General features: G+C 37.7%; 1 protein-coding gene across 5 annotated transcripts in view; it reads left to right on the top strand.

The window, feature by feature from the left end:
• Nucleotides 1-19,635, top strand: part of LOC113917567 (limbic system associated membrane protein) — a 651,218-nt gene that overhangs the window by 401,997 nt on the left and 229,586 nt on the right. For all 5 annotated transcript variants that reach the window (XM_027585416.2, XM_027585415.2, XM_027585420.2 and 2 more), the window contains exon 3: nt 9,545-9,670. In XM_027585416.2, coding sequence (XP_027441217.1) covers nt 9,545-9,670 — 126 coding nt within the window. The remainder of the gene's footprint in view (nt 1-9,544; nt 9,671-19,635) is intronic.

The raw sequence follows: 19,635 nt of genomic DNA on the forward strand, positions 1-19,635 counted from the left end.
TTTTTAAAATCCAAACACATCTATATTTCTTCTTTCTATTCTGTGGCCTGTCTTGCAATTCAGAATTAATTACAAACTGAGTAATATGAGCTCTTATAATTATTACATAGCTTCCTGTTGCAGATTTTAGATTATTGAGGAAGATGCCTAGGATGTCTAAATCTTATTCTTGAACACCACTATAGATTTTTAGTTTATTGTAGTGTTTTGGAGATGTTCAGAACACTGGCTTATTTATCTAGGAATTAAAAATGATGAATCTTAAACAACAGAACAATTGGACATTCAGGAGCCCCGAATTCTAAGCCCAGCCATATTTCGTGATGGGATTGCCCTTGACAAGGCATTATTTCTCTCTGTGCCTCATCTTCTTCCTTAAAAAAATGGGTATAACTTTTTAGGTCCTCACTGTAAAAGCCTGGAAGTGTATATTGCAAGTCAATGTGAGAAAATGAAAAAAAGACCCATAACCCCAGTAGATAAAAGGGAAATGGGGGGGCGGAGCAAGATGGTGAAGGAGTAGGAGACCTGGATTTCGTCTGGTCTCAGGAATTCAGCTGGATAGGGATCAAACCATTCTGAACACTATGAACTCAACAGGAGATCGAAGAAAAGAATAGCAACAACTCTCTGAACAGAAAAGCGACCACTTTCTGGAAGGTAGGACGTGTGGAGAAGTGAATCCAAGGCGATATTCAGGAGGATAGACGGGGGGGTGGGGTGGGGAAGAGGCCTCCGTCGGCTGCTTCTGGCAAGTGATAGAGCCGCGGAGCACAAAATCGGAACTTTTAGAAGTCGGCTCTGCTGAGGCACATCGCTTCAAGTGGCTAAGCGGGGGGTGGAACCCTCGCCAGGACAGTGGGGTCTCAGGACCCTCGGGGTCACAGAAAGACAGGGGTGCCTGAGTGCGGCAGAGATCCCAGGTATCAGAGCGGGGAAGGTGGCTTCAGAGACGGAGCCGAGGCGTGGGCTCTCAGCTCGGGGTTGCCATAAACTGTGATCCATGGCACAGTCGGGCCACTGCTACTCCAGCAGGGACCCAACAAGCGGCAGATCCGGGGAAACTCCCCTCCCTCCCCCGGGAGGAGCTGCGCGGGAGCGCACCGCAGGGATCTGCTGGGTTTGGAGACTCCACACGGAGTCAGGTGCCAGAGATAGAAATGCTCAGTCATGGGCCAGGTGAGCACGGAGTGCGGCCAGAGACTGGGGAGACAAGAGTGATTGACTGCTTTTCTCTGGGGGCACACTGAGGAGTGGGGCCCCGAGTTGTCGGCTCCTCCGGGGCAGAGATTGGGAGGCTGCCATTTTCACTCTCGGCCTCCGAAACTGTACCGAAAGCTTGCAGGAAACAAAAGCTCCCAAGAGCAAACCCGAACAGATTACTTAACCCAGACGGACAAGGATGGGGCAATTCCACCTCCCACAAAGACATTTGGGAACCACGGCAACAGGCCCCTCCCCCAGAAGATCAGCAAGAACAGCCAACCAAGACCAAGTTTACCGATCAATGAGAACGGCAGAACTCCAGAGCTAGGGGAATACTGCACATAGAATCCATGCCTTTTTTCCCATGATCCTTTAGTCTTTCAAAGTTAATTTTTTTAAACTCTTTTTTTAATTTTTCTTTTTCCCTTTTTCAACCAACATCTTATCAATCCCTTTTTAAAAAAACATTTTTATTTTTCATTTTTAGAGTCATAGTCTATCCTTTCAAAGTAGTTACCCTTATTTTTGGTATATATATACAAGTTTTTTTCTCTTTAAAATTTTGAGATACAGTTTCTTCTAACAGATCAAAATATACCCTAAATCTCTAGTGTATGGCTTTGTTCTAGTCTCCTACCTGATCACATTCTCTCCCTTTTTTTTTCTTTTATTTTAAATCCTCTTCTTTCTTTTTTCAAACAACTTCTTATTAATTCCTTTTATATATTTTTTTATAATTTTCATCTTTATACTAATAGTTCATCCCTTCATTGTATCAACCCTTATTTTTGTACATATATAAGTTTTTCTTTCTTTAAAATTTTGGGAGGCACTTTCTTCTAACAGACCAAAATACACCCAAAATCTAGTGTGTGCCACTGATCTATGCACCAGCCTGATCACATTTGATCATATTCTGTTTTTTTTTTTTTGTTCTGTTTTTGTTTGTTTTTATCCTTTTCTTTTTTTTTTTTTTTTTTTCATTCTTTCCCTTTCTTTTCCCCCGGTTTCAGGTCTTTTCTGATTTGTTTAGAGTATATTTTCTGGGGACGTAGTTATCCTGTTAGCATTTTGTTCTCTCATTCATCTATTCTCTTCTGGACAAGATAGAAAAAATCACCTCAACAAAAAGAACAAGAGGTAGTACTGACTGCCAGGGACCTACTCAATACGGACATTAGTACGATGTTGGACCTAGAGTTCAGAATCATGATTTTAAAGATACTAGCTGGGCTTGAAAAAAGCATGGAAGTTATTACAGAAACCCTTTCTGGAGAAATGAACTAAAATCTAACCAAGTCAAAATCAAAAAGGCTATTAATGAGGTAAAATGAATAAAAAATGGGGGCACTAACTGCTAGGATAAATGAGACAGAAGAGAGAATCAGTGATATAGAAAACCAAATGATGGAAAATAAAGAAGCTGAGAGAAAGATAAACAACTACTGGATCAGGAGGGCAGAATTCGAGAGATAAGCGATAACATAAGACAAAACAACATTAGAATGATTGGGATCCCAGAAGAGGAAGAAAGAGAGAGAGGGGCAGAAGGTATACTGGAGCAAATTATAGCAGAGAACTTCCCTAATTTGGGGAAGGAAACAGGCATCAAAATCCAGGAGGCACAGAGAACCCCTCTCAAAATCAATAAAAATAGGTCAACACCCCGACATCTAATAGTAAAACTTATGAGTCTCAGAGACAAGGAGAAAATCTTGAAAGCAGCTCGGCACAAGAGATCTGTAACCTACAATAGGAGAAACATTAGATTGGCAACAGGCAATCTGGCAGGCCAGAAAGGACTGGCATGATATATTCAGAGCACTAAACAAGAAGAATATGCAGCCAAGAATACTATATCCAGCTAGGCTATCATTGAAAATAGAAGAAGAGATAAAAAGCTTCCAGGACAAACAAAAACTAAAGGAATTTGCAAACACAAAACCAGCCCAACAAGAAATATTGAAAGGGGTCTTCTAAGCAAAGAGAGAGCCTAAAAACAACATAGACCAGAAAGGAACACAGACAATATACAGTAACAGTCACCTTACAGGCAATACAATGGCACTAAATTCATATCTTTCAATAGTTACCCTGAATGTAAATGGGCTAAATGCCCCAATCAAAAGACACAGGCTATCAGATTGGATTAAAAAACAAGATCCATCAATATGCTGTCTGCAAGAGACTCATTTTAGACCCAAAGACACCCCCAGATTGAAAGTGAGGGGGTGGAAAACCATTTACCATGCTAACGGACACCGAAAGAAAGCTGGGGTGGCAATCCTTATATCAAACAAATTAGATTTTAAACCAAAGACTGTAATAAGAGATGAGGAAGGACACTATATCCTACTTAAAGGGTCTGTCCAACAAGAAGATCTAACAATTGTAAATATCTATGCCCCCAACATGGGAGCAGCCAATTATAGAAGCCAATTAATAACAAAAGCAAAGAAACACATCGACAACAATACAATAATATTGGGGGACTTTAACACCCCCCTGACTGAAATGGACAGATCATCTAAGCAAAAGATCAACAAGGAAATAAAGACTTTAAATGACACCCTGGACCAAATGGACTTCACAGACATATTCAGAACATTCCATCCCAAAGCAACAGAATCCACATTCTTCTCTAGTGCCCATGGAACATTCTCCAGAATAGATCACATCCTAGGTCACAAATCAGGTCTCAACCGGTACCAAAAGATTGGGATCATTCCCTGCATGTTTTCAGGCCACAATGCTTTGAAACTAGAACTCAATCACAAGAGGAAAGTCAGAAAGAACTCAAATACATGGAGGCTAAAGAGCATCCTACTAAAGAATGAATGGGTCAACCAGGAAATTAAAGAATTAAAAAAAACTTCATGGAAACCAATGAAAATGAAAACACAACTCTTCAAAATCTTTGGGATGCTGCAAAGGCAGTCCTAAGAGGAAAGTACATAGCAATACAAGCCTTTCCCAAGAAACAAGAAAGGTCTCAAATACACAACCTAACCCTACACCTAAAGGAGCTAGAGAAAAAACAGCAAATAAAGCCTAAACCCAGCAGGAGAAGAGAAATAATACAGATCAGAGTAGAAATCAATGAAATAGAAACCAAAAGAACAGTAGAACAGATCAACGAAACTAGGAGCTGGTTCTTTGAAAGAATTAACAAGATTGATAAACCCCTGGCCAGACTTATCAAAAAGAAAAGAGAAATGACCCAAAGCAACAAAATCATGAATGAAAGAGGAGAGATCACAACCAACACCAAAGAAATACAAACAATTATAAGAACATATTATAAGCAACTCTATGCCAGCAAATTAGATAACCTGGAAGAAATGGATGCATTCCTGCAGATGTATCAACTACCAAACCTGAACCAGGAAGAAATAGAAAACCTGAACAGACCTATAACCACTAAGGAAATTGAAGCAGTCATCAAAAATCTCCCAACAAACAAGAGCCCAGGGCCAGATGGCTTCCCAGGGGAATTCTACCAAACATTTAAAGAAGAATTAATACCTATTCTTCTGAAACTGTTCCAAAAAGTAGAAATGGAAGGTAAACTTCCAAACTCATTTTATGAGGCCAGCATTACCTTGATCCCAAAACCAGACAAAGACCCCATCAAAAAGGAGAATTACAGACCAATATCCCTCAAGAACATGGATACAAAAATTCTCACCAAAATGCTAGCCAATAGAATCCAAGAGTACATTTAAAGGATTATTCACCATGACCAAGTGGGATTGATCCCTGGGCTGCAAGGCTGGTTCAACATCCGCAAATCAATCGACGTGATACAATACATTAACAAAAGAAAGAACAAGAATCATATGATCCTCTCAATAGATGCAGAAAAAGCATTTGACAAAGTACAGCATCCTTTCTTGATCAAAACTCTTCAGAGTATAGGGATAGAGGGTACATACCTCAATATCATAAAAGCCATCTATGAAAAACCTACAGCGAATATCATTCTCAATGGGGAAAAACTGAGAGCTTTCCCCCTAAGGTCAGGAACACGGCAGGGATGTTCACTCTCACCATTGCTATTCAATATAGTATTAGAAGTCCTAGCCACAGCAATCAGACAACAAAAAGAAATAAAAAGTCTCTAAATCGGCAAAGAAGAAGTCAAACTCTCACTGTTTGCAGATGATATGATACTTGTGGAAAACCCAAAAGACTCCACTCCAAAACTGCTAGGACTCATACAGGAATTCAGTGAAGTGGCAGGAAGTGTGCATAAAATCAATGCACAGAAATCAGTGGCATTCCTATACACCAACAACAAGACAGAAGAAAGAGAAATTAAGGAGTTGATCCCATTTACAATTGCACCCAAAACAATAAGATACCTGGGAATAAATCTAACCAAAGAGGCAAAGGACCTGTACTCAGAAAACTATAAAATACTCATGAAAGAAATTGAGGAAGACACAAAGAAATGGAAAAAAGTTCCATGCTCATGGATTGGAAAAACAAATATTGTGAAGATGTCAATGCTACCTAGAGCAATCTACACATTCAATGCAATCCCCATCAAAATACCATCCACTTTTTTCAAAGAAATGGAATAAATAATCCTAACATTTGTATGGAACCAGAAAATACCCCAAATAGCCAGAGGAATGTCGAAAAAGAAAAGCAAAGCTGGCGGCATCACAATTCCGGACTTCCAGCTCTATGACAAAGCTGTCATCATCAAGACAGTATGGTACTGGTGCAAAAACAGACACATAGATCAATGGAACAGAATAGAGAGCCCAGAAATGGACCCTCAACTCTATGGTCAACTAATCTTCGACAAAGCAGGAAAGAATGTCCAGTGGAAAAAAGACAGTCTCTTCAACAAATGGTGTTGGGAAACCTGGACAGCCACATGCAGAAGAATGAAACTGGACCATTTCCTTACACCACACATAAAAATAGACTGAAAATGGTTGAGAGACCTAAATGTGAGACAGGGGTCCATCAAAATCCTAAAGGAGAACACAGGCAGCAACCTCTTTGACCTCAGCCGCAGCAACTTCTTCCTAGACACATCGCCAAAGGCAAGGGAAGCAAGGGCAAAAATGAACTATTGGGATTTCATCAAGATAAAAAGCTTTTGCACAGCAAAAGAAACAGTCACAAAACCGAAAGAGAACTGACAGAATGGGAGAAGATATTTGCAAATGACATATCAGATAAGGGGCTAGTATCCAAAATCTATAAAGAACTTATCAAACTCAACACCCAAAGAACAAATGATCCAATCAACAAATGGGCAGAAGACATGAACAGACATTTTTCCAAAGAAGACATCCAAATGGCCAAGAGACACATGAAAAAGTGTTCAATATCGCTTGGCATCAGGGAAATCCAAATCAAAACCTCAATGAGATACCACCTCACACCAGTCAGAATGGCCAAAATTAACAAGTCAGGAAACGACAGATGTTGGCGAGGATGCAGAGAAAGGGGAACCCTCCTACACTGTTGGTGGGAATGCAAGCTGGTGCAGCCACTCTGGAAAACAGTATGGAGTTTCCTCAAAAAGTTGAAAACAGAGCTGCCCTACGATCCAGTAATTGCACTACTGGGTATTTACCCCAAAGATACAAAGGTAGGGATCTGAAGGGGTATGTTCACTCTGATGTTTATAGCAGCAATGTCCACAATAGCCAAACTGTGGAAAGAGCCAAGATGTCCATCGACAGATGAATGGATAAAGAAGAAGTGGTATATTTATACAATGGAATATTATGCAGCCATCAAAAGGGATGAGATCTTGCCATTTGCAACGACGTGGATGGAACTGGAGGGTGTTATGCTGAGCGAAATAAGTCAATCAGAGAAAGACATGTATCATATGACCTCACTGATATGAGGAATTCTTAATCTCAGGAAACAAACTGAGGGTTGCTGGAGTGTTGGGGGGTGGGAGGGATGGGGTGGCTGGGTGATAGACATTGGGGAGGTTATGTGCTACGGTGAGCCGCTGTGAATTGTGCAAGACTGTTGAATCACAGATCTGTACCTCTGAAACAAATAATGTAATATATGTTAAGAAAAAAAAGAAGAAGATAACAGGAGGGGAAGAATGAAGAGGGGGAAATTGGAGGGGAAGATGAACCATGAGAGACAATGGACTCTGAAAAACAAACTCAGGGTTCTAGAGGGGAGGGTGGTTGGAGGATGGGGTAGCCTGGTGATGGGTATTGTGGAGGGCACGTTCTGCACAGAGCACTGGGTGTTATGCACAAACAATGAATCATGGAACACTGCATCAAAAACTAATGATGTAATTTATGGTGATTAACATAACAATAAAAATTTTTAAAAAAGGAAATAGAAACCCTATAGATAGATACTGCTAAATAACAGGAATCAACTATATTCCATATCTGCCATTTGGTTTAATTTAGAATTACTGGTTTCTACCCACAAGCCTTTAAGATGTCATTGTAAGAGAGATGCTAAGGTCAAGAATCCTCCTCCCACTTCCTCCTTCCTCCACTCTGACCTGGTTAGTTGCCCAAGTATCATTTGTGTCTCCTAACAGAGATTTGCAGGAATCATATGGTTGTCAGACAGCTGTCTCTACAGGCAGAAAATATTTCTGTTTTATTCGTCACTACAGGGCAGGAAGAGTGGGGAAAAAATAACAGTCTTATTATTGAACTCTTTTATGCTGTCTTGTTCTCCTCTGTCCCCCTGACACATACTTGCTCAGGAACACCATAAGCAACTAAGATTTAAAAAAAAAGGAAAATCACAGTCAAACCATAAACGCTGCTATTCATAATCAGTGTATAACCTCTGTGATGAAATTTGTGAGTAATTCACTTTCCACTTAAGCCTACCAATATGAGATCTAATGTTGCCGCCCTGAACACTAATGAAGGAAGTCAGACGGCAGAACAGCTAGCCCTCAGGGACTCATTTCTCACACCACCAAAAAGTAATTTCCTTCATTTTCAGCCATCTGGTAGCCTGGATTGTGAAGATGAAGCTTCATTTAAGTATTACTTAAGAGTGTGGGCCCTGAAGTCTTCTTGTATTCGAATCTGTTTTCTGCTTCTCACCTTGCTCCATCTATACCTCAGTTTCCCACCTGTAAATAAAATCCTCATAGGATATTATTTCTTTATTATAAGTAGTTACTGATATAATACTTATAAAGTATTCTACATAGGATTTTACATATAGTAAGTGCCTAAAGTTAGCTATTATTAAATTGTTAACAATAGTGGCAGTGAGGAGCACCTGGGTGGCTCCAGTAGGTTAAGCGACCAATGTTTGGTTTCATCTCAAGTCATGATCTCAGGGTCAAGAGAGTGAGCCCCACAGGGGGGTTCCTCCTCAACAGGAAGTCCGCTTGAGATTCTCTCTCAAGAGGGAGAAGTCCCTCTTCCCCTCCCCACTACCCCTCCCCTGCTCACACACTCACTCCCTCTCTCTCAAATAAATATAAAATCTTTAAAAAAATATTAGTGGTGGGCGCCTGGGTGGCTCAGATGGTTAAGTGTCTGCCTTCGCCTCAGGTCATGGTCCCAGGGTCCTGGGATCGAGTCGCACGTCGGGCTCCCTGCTCCTTGGGAGCCTGCTTCTCCCTCTGCCTCTCTCTCTCTCTCTGTCTTTCATGAATAAATAAATAAAATCTTTAAAAAAATTTTTTTAGTGGTGGTTAAAGTACTAGGAGTAATAGTATTATTTTTGTGATGTCCATGATATAGGTCTTATTAATTCAGTTTTTAAGCTCTAAAGTGTATCATCTAGTCTGTCACATAGCAAGGTGATATTTAGACACTTTCTATTAGGATTCACAGATGGTTGCCTTATGTGGCTAGATTATAAGTAAACAGGTATTACCACATCTTAAGAACACAACTATGCAACTCATACTAAATAACAGTGTTTTTCTTTTCCTGATATTTGGAGGAAAGATTGGACTATATTCCTTTTATATACATAAGAAAATAAATATAGATACCACGTAGTGATAAGAAAAATTTATTAATATATATAACTCTGCATGCTCTCTAATATCCAGATAAGGTCTATTCTAATGAGAAAAGAGCTAAGACATTTTCATTATACTCCTCTGTGAACTTCCTACACTACTTGGTCATAGAGAAGAGATTCTCTTTATAGTAAGACCATGCTTTTTATTGGCCAAGTCTGTAAGGAGGTCCTAAAGCAGTCTGGCTTCTTAACACAAAACTTCAAATGGTTTAAGTCATAAAAGCATTTAGCTAAGATTTGCTGTTTCCAGTGACATGGACCAATGCTGCAAAGCTGGTTTTATGGGCATGGTTACATATTCCATTTGCTTTTGTCTTTACAGTTCCACCAAAGATCTCCAACATCTCTTCGGATGTCACTGTGAATGAGGGCAGCAATGTAACCCTGGTCTGCATGGCCAATGGCCGTCCTGAACCTGTGATCACCTGGAGACACCTTACACCAACTGGTAAGCAACCATCTAGTCTTCAAAATACCACACATCGTTTAAGATATCTTCATGGTTCTGGAGATTCCATTGGATCAGAAAGGCAAACTTGTATCTGGTTTTTAAAACACTAATACAATGCAATTTAGGAATTACCTTTGTCCTCCCTGGTCTTTGCTAATGTGTTCATCTCTATAAAGTCTACAACCATTTCTTATTTCATTTTCAAATAGAACATCACCTCAAGGCAACAAATACAGAAGAATTAAATGCATTAAATGACCTGGTATTCTGTCTAAAATGTATGCCAGTTTTGTGCTTGAGTGTCCTGGAGCAATGTTTTGGTATGAATTAAATTTACCAGTTCTTTGTATTTTTTTGTTTGTTTTGCTTTGCTTTTTAACTATAATTTCCTAATATGTAGCACCTTGTGATGAAACCTTTCAGGAATAATACAAAATTGTTAGTGACTTCTGATGTCCTTGGTATCTGGCTCTGTGGAGGGTTATCAGGCATGGACTAAGCTGCATGAGCTCATGACAGGTCCCTAGCTATTGATGCAAATTCAGTAAAAGTCAGAAAATCCTTTACCAGAAATGCCTTCTGCATCCTCCCTTCCCCCTTCTCAGCACCACCATAACTGAATTCTCAGGCCCTGATACTTTTTGAACTTCACTTAAATATTGTATCAAATTACTTGGCTTGACTGCCTACATGCTCTCCTGCTCTACAGATTTCATTTTCTTATAAGCAACACCATGCTTTTACAAATGGCATAGTCTTTGTAGAATAGGGCCTGCTATTTGATTTCTCAGAAAGAAGGGTTGTGGATCAATTATTCTTATAAAATGTAATTTATTTTGGTAGATAGCCCTCAATTTTTAATTGATTTATATCTGATATTATTTTAAAATTGCTTTATAGAAGGATTTAGAGATTTGATTAACAATATAGTCATTCTGGAATGAACACCATACAAAATTGTTATGCAAAGTGAGACATATATGGAAGTTATCCTGGGGTATTTCTAAAAAGCCAAGGTAGCGTTTGCTTAAAGCATCTTTAAAATCTGTATTTTATGGTTGAGAATAGGGGCCTTCATGTCATGTTAGCTCTCAAATTAATTTTTCAGGTGAATTTGGATCAGCCTATAGAATGGTCTCTTATTTTGGCAGCTATTCTTATTAAAGGCTTCTGTTTTCTTAAGAGAGTGTCACTCAGAACCCATCCTAATTTTTAATGCATGCAACTTGTCATTTATTGACAATATATAAGAGCAATAATTGAGGCACTTATTTGGAAGATCAATCTCAAACTCATTTCCTCTCAGAGCTGTTTTATACTTCACATGGAAAAAAATTGCATATGGAAGATTGTCTGAAGTGTGAACCTCTGGATATCACACACCTTTCCCATGGGTTAAATTAAACATCCAAAGCACATTCTGCCTGGATGGAATTATATTATCCCCCAATCCCACACCGGCTCCTTTCCAATGTAGAATTGTTTTTACTGAATGACTATTTGGTATAAAAGCTACTGGCCCATATTTAAAGATGTTATAAAAATATCCTTTAAAATCATTGCATTAACTATAATGTTTTGAGAGATTGCTAATTTTATTACAGTTTCCTTTTGAAAATACCTTTTGAGAAAATTCCTCTTTGTTTTCAGTATTTCTGCTGCCCTTTTTCTAAGCAATGGTTTGGTTTTTTATGAATGAATTCAGTGAATTTTTATAAATGATTATGAGTCCATGGAATTGACTATTACTAACCTTAGAGACAAATTTATTGCCCATTTGTAAAAGAATGTAGGAAATCATATATAAAATACATGTTAATAAAATGGATTTTAAACATTTAAACTCTGTACCATTTTATGGCATCAAATTCATATAGAGACTATGCTCTTGCATTCCTCTTGTTTTCTTACTATTATTTTTTATGTTGTCTCACCTTTTCTAATTAATTTAAACATCTATATAAATATATTGTTTATAATCTCTTATTTCTTTTTGTGGAACAAGTGGTAGAAAGAAGGGAAGAAGGAAGGAAGATAGATTATGGTCAACTTATAAACAAGGAATGAATTAAATTAATAAAAAGACCGTTCCTTTTGGTATACTACTAACTATTAAGTAGTTCAGTTTTTTAAATTTATTATTATTATTATTATTTTATTTTCAGGGAGAAATGCTATTCATGACCTGAGCCCAAAGATATATATTCTTTATTATCCTTTGGGTTCAGAAAAATAATAAAATAGAATCAGAGTTTCAAGATTTTTCCGGGCTGGACCTAGGAGTTTAGATCTCCGTAGCTAACTTTTTAATGATAATGAATATCTGATTTGAATCCTGAATAACCTGGTATCCATGGTGTTTTAAAGTCAACAAGAGACCATATCTTCCAGAGTAAAGGTAGCATTTACATACTCAGAGAATGCTGGACACTTCAAAATCAACTTGAAAAATCAGTATACTCACAGGGATTTCTAATAGGAAGCCCAGGGGGTCAGCAAACTGCAGTCTGTGGGCCAAATCCGGCCTGTCCCACTTTGTACTGCCCGCAAGCTAAAAGTGGTTCTTAAATGATTAAGTGGTTGGAAAAATCAAAAGAAGAATTTTATTTTTTGACATGCAAAAAATTTGACGTTCATATTTGAGTGTCCATAAATAAAGTTTTATTGAAACACACCCACACTTACTCATTTTTGTGTTGTCTATGGCTGCTTTTGTTCTAAAACAGGAGAGTTTAGTAGTTGCAACAAAGATGGCTTGGCTCACAAGACCTAAAATATTTTCTATCTGGCCCTTTAGAAAAGTTTACAGACCATTGCTCAAGACTATGGCTTGGGGCACAGATAAGGATTTTCTGCACTCATCTATGACCCCATGAGGCTCTGGGGATATCTTCCATTAAGTTCCTAAATACATCTCAAGGGAAAGAACTTTATTCTTCTATAATCCTCTAGCTAGGCCCTCTCTGTGGGTCAAATTCTGTTCTGTCACGTGCAAAACTAGCTCCATGCTGCATTCACAAACTCAAGGGCAAACTCCAATTTCCCTTCCAAAGGGTATTAATTCCCAGTCCCACTCTTTCATCTATTTCACATCTGACCTAAATAACCACCTGATCATAATCACATTCCTGGTAACAGGAGAGAAAATTTGCCTTTCCTCTTCTATAAGGGAAACTAGGTTTATCGTGGGGGTTTTGTGTTTTTTTTTTTTTGGTCTTACGTGGGTTTTTTCCCTTCTTTTCCAAATTTGGAAAAAGGCAGTGATCCTTTTCAGTCTATAACATGAAACCTTTCTTGGAGGCACTCAAGGAGGAGGCTCTGCTCCCTGTGTGACAGCAAAACTGCCTGCCACCCATGGCCATGTGAGCAAAAATACCCAGCTAGCTTTTTCAATTATTAATTGTACCTTCAACAGTATAGAGTGTGACTGCCTTGCAGAGGAAATGTACCTGTAATTAGCTCGACCCCACAGGGGCATGGAGCCATGAAAGGGGGAAGATTCTATGCAGGGTTCACACGTACCCGATTACCTGTCATTTGATGACACAAGGGGGGAGAAAGGAAAGAGGGTGCAAGGTGTATTTTTATGAGAAGAATATTTATTATCTCTTAATTTAGTTTTTAAAAAAAATGTGGCTGTGCCATTTTGTTTCTCTTTATTTTGACATTTGAAATTTATTTTTTCAAATATACTGCAAGAATTTTTAAAGAGGAAAGTTTTAAGAATGGTAAATCTTTTCGTATATACATAATCTAAACATACACCTGACTTAGGAGGAAGAGAGGTTGATGAATTCCATGGTTGCTTTTCTTATATTTCTGATTTCTTAATTTTTCTCTTCTCTCCAGTTATTCTGTATAGTCAAAATGATATGTCACATATGTGGTTGTTAAATGTGACCTATTTTCTCCCTTAATTAAGTTAGACTTTCATAATCCTGTAACTCCCAGAGGGCAATTGCACCGTAACATGTATTTCTATGGAGTGTTTGATCTCCCTTAGGTGAGCAATGCTGCTCCCATCTTCATTTAACTTTGTTTCTCCATCTTTCTTTTCACATGCCAGAGGAAGTCCCTTTCTCAAGTGTGCCTCACATATTATCAGGATTGCCCAGGGTTACAGAAGGAGTTTCTATGCATCTTGTTTCTACAAAGGTTTTTTGAATCCTTTCTATACCTGAAAAACTCAGGCACACTGAGGACTTAGCCCTTTAGGTTGAGAACAACTTAGCAGGTGCTATAAAATTCTCTTGTCCAAGGAAAAAGCTAGATTTGACATCAATATAAAATATAAAAATATCACTTGAGAAATATTTTGTGTTTTGATAGGGTAAAAACATTGTTCTGGAAGGAGCTAAGAGGACTGCAGGGTGTCTGGAATCCCATTTCTCATTGGATGTTGGGTTTTAATCATTTGGTCAGAGACTTCCTTTCAGTTCTTTTCCAAATTTGAATCCTTGCCTGATGATACTCTTGAATTCCATTAATGCTCTAGCCTTAACTGTCTTACTTCTAATTTTATAAATTAACCAATTATTAATATATGTAGCCTAGACTCTTCCCTCATGGGTTTGGGAAAAATATATAATTTTAAATGTAATTTCTTTAAGTTGATTTCCAGAGGTATGTGTTGCAAGTAACTAACATCAGCTATTGTTAGCATGTTAGAATTAGTATGACTTCATATTCCACACAGAGAACATATGATCTGCAGTTCAAGTTTGAGGAAATTATTTCTCTAGGGTTTTCTTGTGTGGACCTTCCAGAAGGTTCTTTGAGTTAACCTTGGTCATATATGGATGTGGAAGAATCAAACTGGTGACTTTACAGGTAAAGGCTCTTGACCATATAGTAATGATTTAAGCAAGAATAATGATTCATCCTGTTATGTTGATTGTTTTCATTTGTTTCTTGCATTTGAAAAAAATTCCATTTCCTTTTACAAAAAGCAGAAAAATAAATAAAAAATCTTGCTCTGTTTTCTTTTCAATATCTTACTTGCATATGGGTTTTAAAATATGTCATCCACCAATACAGAATAATATTCAGATTAATCTTGATCTCCATCTCACAGTTATCGAAAGTTATCATGAGAATTAAGGTAAGGTTCTTAATACAGTATTAGATAGTATTGATACTATTTTTATTTATTTTTATTATTAGTTATCCATATCAGCTTTATATAGTGATAATTTGGGGGGAGACTTTTGGCAAAAATATATATATATTTATAAATGCTCACTTTGTTAAAGGACAAAATGAAAAGAAAGATAGACATGGTCTCTGCACAAATGGAGTTTATAGTTCAACAAGAAAGCAGAGCATTGAACTAATAATCGCATGAATAATCACTTAATTAGATTTATACAACATAAAGAAAAATTATAACATTCAATAAGACCATAAAACAGGGCCATATAGCAAAATCTGCAAGGCCAGCAAAGCTCCCCTGAGGGGAGCTTATGCTGAGACCTTAAGGATGAATATGACCTGGCCAAGAAAAAAAAAGAGAGTGAAAAGTATCCTAGGCAGAGAAGAGAGCATTTTTAGGAATACAGGCAAGCATCTTTATGTGAAACCATGATGTTAGTGTTTTTTTTTAATACTAACATTTTTTTCTTTAGGCACATATTAATTCTTTTATTTTTTAAAGTATTCCTGTTTTCCCTTTCAAAGAGTGGAAAAAATAAAAAGAAATCTTGCTATATCTTCTTTTCAGTACCTTACTTGTGTATTGATTTTAAATATACAAAGCAATATATACTAGTGTATACACCACAATACATACTGGGATATATACATGTTCTCAATGTAGCAGACATATAGGCAGTTATTTATGTGTGTGAATATCTTAAATTTAGGTCAGAAACATAGTCTTTGCCTATACAGGTGATTCCATAATAGCTTAATCAAGTAAATACAAATTCTTTTTTCAGTAGCCTCCTTTTTAAAACAATTGGATAATTTAGATAATGAACATGATAAAATTTAACAACATGATCACTGGCCTCCAAACCTTAAAATCCTAGAGAGACTCACCATAACTGACACTGTAACCTTCAAGCCATGGGAAGAGCTCCACAACCAGATGTGTTGGACCACATGTTCCAAATGGTTGACCATATAAACCAAATGATAGTGTTGGACAAATGCTCTCCTGCCACCTCAGCACCCCACTCTTACCCTACCCAGATTTGTCATCAGATGCCCAGGGTACTCTTCCTGAAGAAAAATGAACCACCCAAGATGTGTCCCTGGGGTACTAGTTTGGATTTGAGAGCTCCAGGACATTTTGGAAGCTTAGGTCAGGAAGGGACAATATAGCTTAATTACAAACTTTGCCCATGACCTAGGAGAACAGAAATACACAGTCCACATCTCTTAGAATCTCACCATTTCGAATATGTGTTGCCATTATTCCAAATAGTCTATGTTTTACAATTTAACAGGTATAAAAATAGAATTTGTCAAAAGTTATCATGAGAATTAAGGTAAAGTTCTTAATACAGTATTAGATAGTATTGATACTATTTTAATTTATTTTTATTATTAGTTATCCATATATCAGCTTTATATAGTGATAATTTGGGGGGGAGACTGATAATTTGATTGAAAACAACCCAATGTCATCTTTATCCATCCCACACAACAACCAGGGAGACTTTTTAAATGCTCTCTCTCATCAAAACTAATCTTAGTATTTTATGTCTCAAATTATGTTACATTATATTGCATCAACATACCCACTTGAGGTGTTCCTTTTTTTGAAAGGGCATGACAACAACATATTATTAGGGCAAGATTTTCTAGCATGCCTTATCAATGTGTTCATTCTCCTACGGGGCAGTCTCAAAATCTGGCTGTTTAACAGCAAATACCTTATTTACTGTAGCTATATAAAACCTATAGGTTATAAATTCAAATGCTTATTATTTTTTTTACAAAATTGGTGTTCTAGGTGATAATTAGACTATAACACCAAAAAAAAAAAAAAAAATGATCGGCAGTGTTCAGGAACAAGCCATTGAATAGTAACAGAAGGGCTGCACAATAAAAACAAAACAAAAAGAAAACGGTAAATTATAGAGCTTTTTTGGAGAAGCATATTAAAAAGATCAAAGTAATCATACAATTGTTGCAATGGGCAAATATTAGTACAATGAAATTCATCAAGACAAGTGCAGGTTGGTTTACCTGGGAGCCAAAAGAACTGCTATAGAAGAGGAGACAATAGGACTCACATTGTATTTGATAAGGCTTACTTATACAAGAAAAAGTCAGGCTAGGTTGTATAACTCTGTGAACCACCCACAAATAACTTTGGAATCTTGACTGTGGATGTCAGCTAGGGTCTATCCTAAGATCCTTCAGGAGATGCCAGAGTAGGACTGATTTAGGTCCTTGCTAAGATGGGCCATCCCTCCCATGAATCAAGGCATTTACCCAAGGTGGTCAGAAGCAAGGGTTAGAGGACAAGTTCCAGGAGATTGTAAAGGGAGGAGATACAAGTTGTCTAAGCCAGAAACTTGATAGTGTTCCTAGCCTGTTTTGCTTCCTTTTCCCCAGCAATAATTCATTGGACACATTGTCCTGATTCTACATCCTTACTGGCTATCAGTCTATTCCTTTTTCCCCATCGTCACGATGTAGGTACACCAACATTTTTCTCACCTGTATTTCAGTAGTTCTCCAGTTGAACCCCTTGCTACTAGATATTTCCCTCTCCTACAAAAACACTATTTCTTAATATAAAATTGGTCAAACCCTGACTAATTTCCCAATTTTCCAATGCCTTTGGGATGAAGTTCAAACTACTTCACATGGCCTCAAAGCCCTTCATTCAACTTCTTCTCCTATGCATAAACCCCTAACCACTCAGCTTTATGCACTGAGTAAATTATACTACTTATATTTCAAGAATATGCCTTGTCCCCTTGCTTTTGAGCCTTCACACATCCTGTTTTTTGTCTTAAAACATGATTTTCACCTCATCTATATCATCATTTTGCCAGCATAACTTCTTGCAAGATCTTCAAAATGACACTTCCTCCTAGAAGCCATATAAGAGAACTAACAAAATTACATTTTAATTATGTGTAATCTCTAGATTATAAGACCTGTAAAAATGCAGAAACTATGTCCTACTCATATGGGTATTCTCAGCACATTGTACTCAACCAATCAGTCAATCAATTAATTGAGTTATTTAGGTAAGGGCTTTTAAAAGGGTTGCTGGAGTGGTGGGGGGTGGGAGGGATGGGGTGCCTGGGTGATAGACATTGGGGAGGGTATGTGCTATGGTGAGTACTGTGAATTGTGTAAGACTGTTGAATCACAGACCTGTACCTCTGAAACAATACATTATATCTTTAAAAAAAAGAAGAAGAAGAAGATAGCAGGAAGGGAAAAATGAAGGGGGGGAAATCAGATGGAGAGATGAACCATGAGAGACTGTGGACTCTGAGGAACAAACTGAGGGTTCTAGAGGGGAGGGGGTTGGGGGGATGAGTTAGCCTGGTGATGGGTATTAAAGAGGGCACATACTGAATGGAGCACTGGGTGTTATATGCAAACAATGAATTATGGAACACTACATCAAAAACTAATGATGTAATGTATGGTGATTAACATAACATAATAAAAATAAATAAAATAAAAAAATACAAACATACTGTTATTGAGAAATAACGCACAGCAGAAGTGTAAACTAAATGCACATTAATAAGTGATTAAAGCATGAATGAATGGAAAACAAACTTCAAAGAATACAATAGAATTATAGAACTAAAGCTATCTAATAGTTTTATTAATTTCTTACTGAGAAGGTTTTGGAAATCTCAAGAAAGTTCTCTGTCTAGGTCCTATTCAGATCCTTTTTTTCCTTGTGTTGTCTTGATGTTCTGATCTGCTTCTGACTCTTATTCACTAGGCTCCATAGGATGCTCTGAAATCTTCAAATTTTTGTATCAGATCCTTGAATAGTTTCTATATCACCCAATTATTTTCAGCAATTGTTCATTTCCTTCTGAGCAGTTATCACACAGAGTAATTGTCTTAAACATTTGTTTACTTTTTTACTGCCTATTTTCCTCATGAAATCAGACCCTACATATCCTTAGTTCTCATTATAGTGCCTGGCACAGTAAGCATTCAATAAATACTTATTGAATGAATTAATGAATTACACTTTCCAGATAAAAGTCAGACTCTGTGTTAGAAACTACTTACAGTTTAGATTTTTTTTTGTGATTCTTTTTTTTTAAATTTTTTATTGTTATGTTAATCACCATATATTACATCATTTGTTTTGGTGTAGTGTTCCATGATTCATTCTTTGTTCATAACACCCAGTGATCCATGCAGAATGTGCCCTCTTTAATACTCATCACCAGGCTAACCCATCCCCCTACCCTCCTCCCCTCTAGAAACCTCAGTTTGTTTTTCAGAGTCCATCATCTCTCCTCGTTCGTCTCCCCCTCTGACTTACTCCCCTTCATTCTTCCTCTCCTGCTATCTTCTTCTTTTTCTTTTTTCTTAAAATATGTTGCGTTATTTGTTTCAGAAGTACAGATCTGTGATTCAACAGTCTTACACAATTCACAGCGCTCACCGTAGCACATACCCTCCCCAATGTCTATCACCCAGCCACCCCATCCCTCCCACCCCCGACCACTCCAGCAACCCTCAGTTTGTTCCTGAGATTAAGAATTCCTCGTATCAGTGAGGTCATATGATATACGTCTTTCTCTGATTGACTTATTTCACTCAGCATAACACCCTCCAGTTCCATCCATGTCATTGCAAATGGCAAGATCTCATTCCTTTTGATGGCTGCATAATATTCCATTGTGTATATATACCACTTCTTCTTTATCCATTCATCTGTCGATGGACATCTTGGCTCTTTCCACAGTTTGGCTATTGTGGACATCGCTGCTATAAACATTGGCGTGCATGTACCC

This window comes from Zalophus californianus, chromosome 1, assembly GCF_009762305.2.
Source record: "Zalophus californianus isolate mZalCal1 chromosome 1, mZalCal1.pri.v2, whole genome shotgun sequence".
NCBI classification, from domain to species: Eukaryota; Metazoa; Chordata; class Mammalia; order Carnivora; family Otariidae; genus Zalophus; species Zalophus californianus.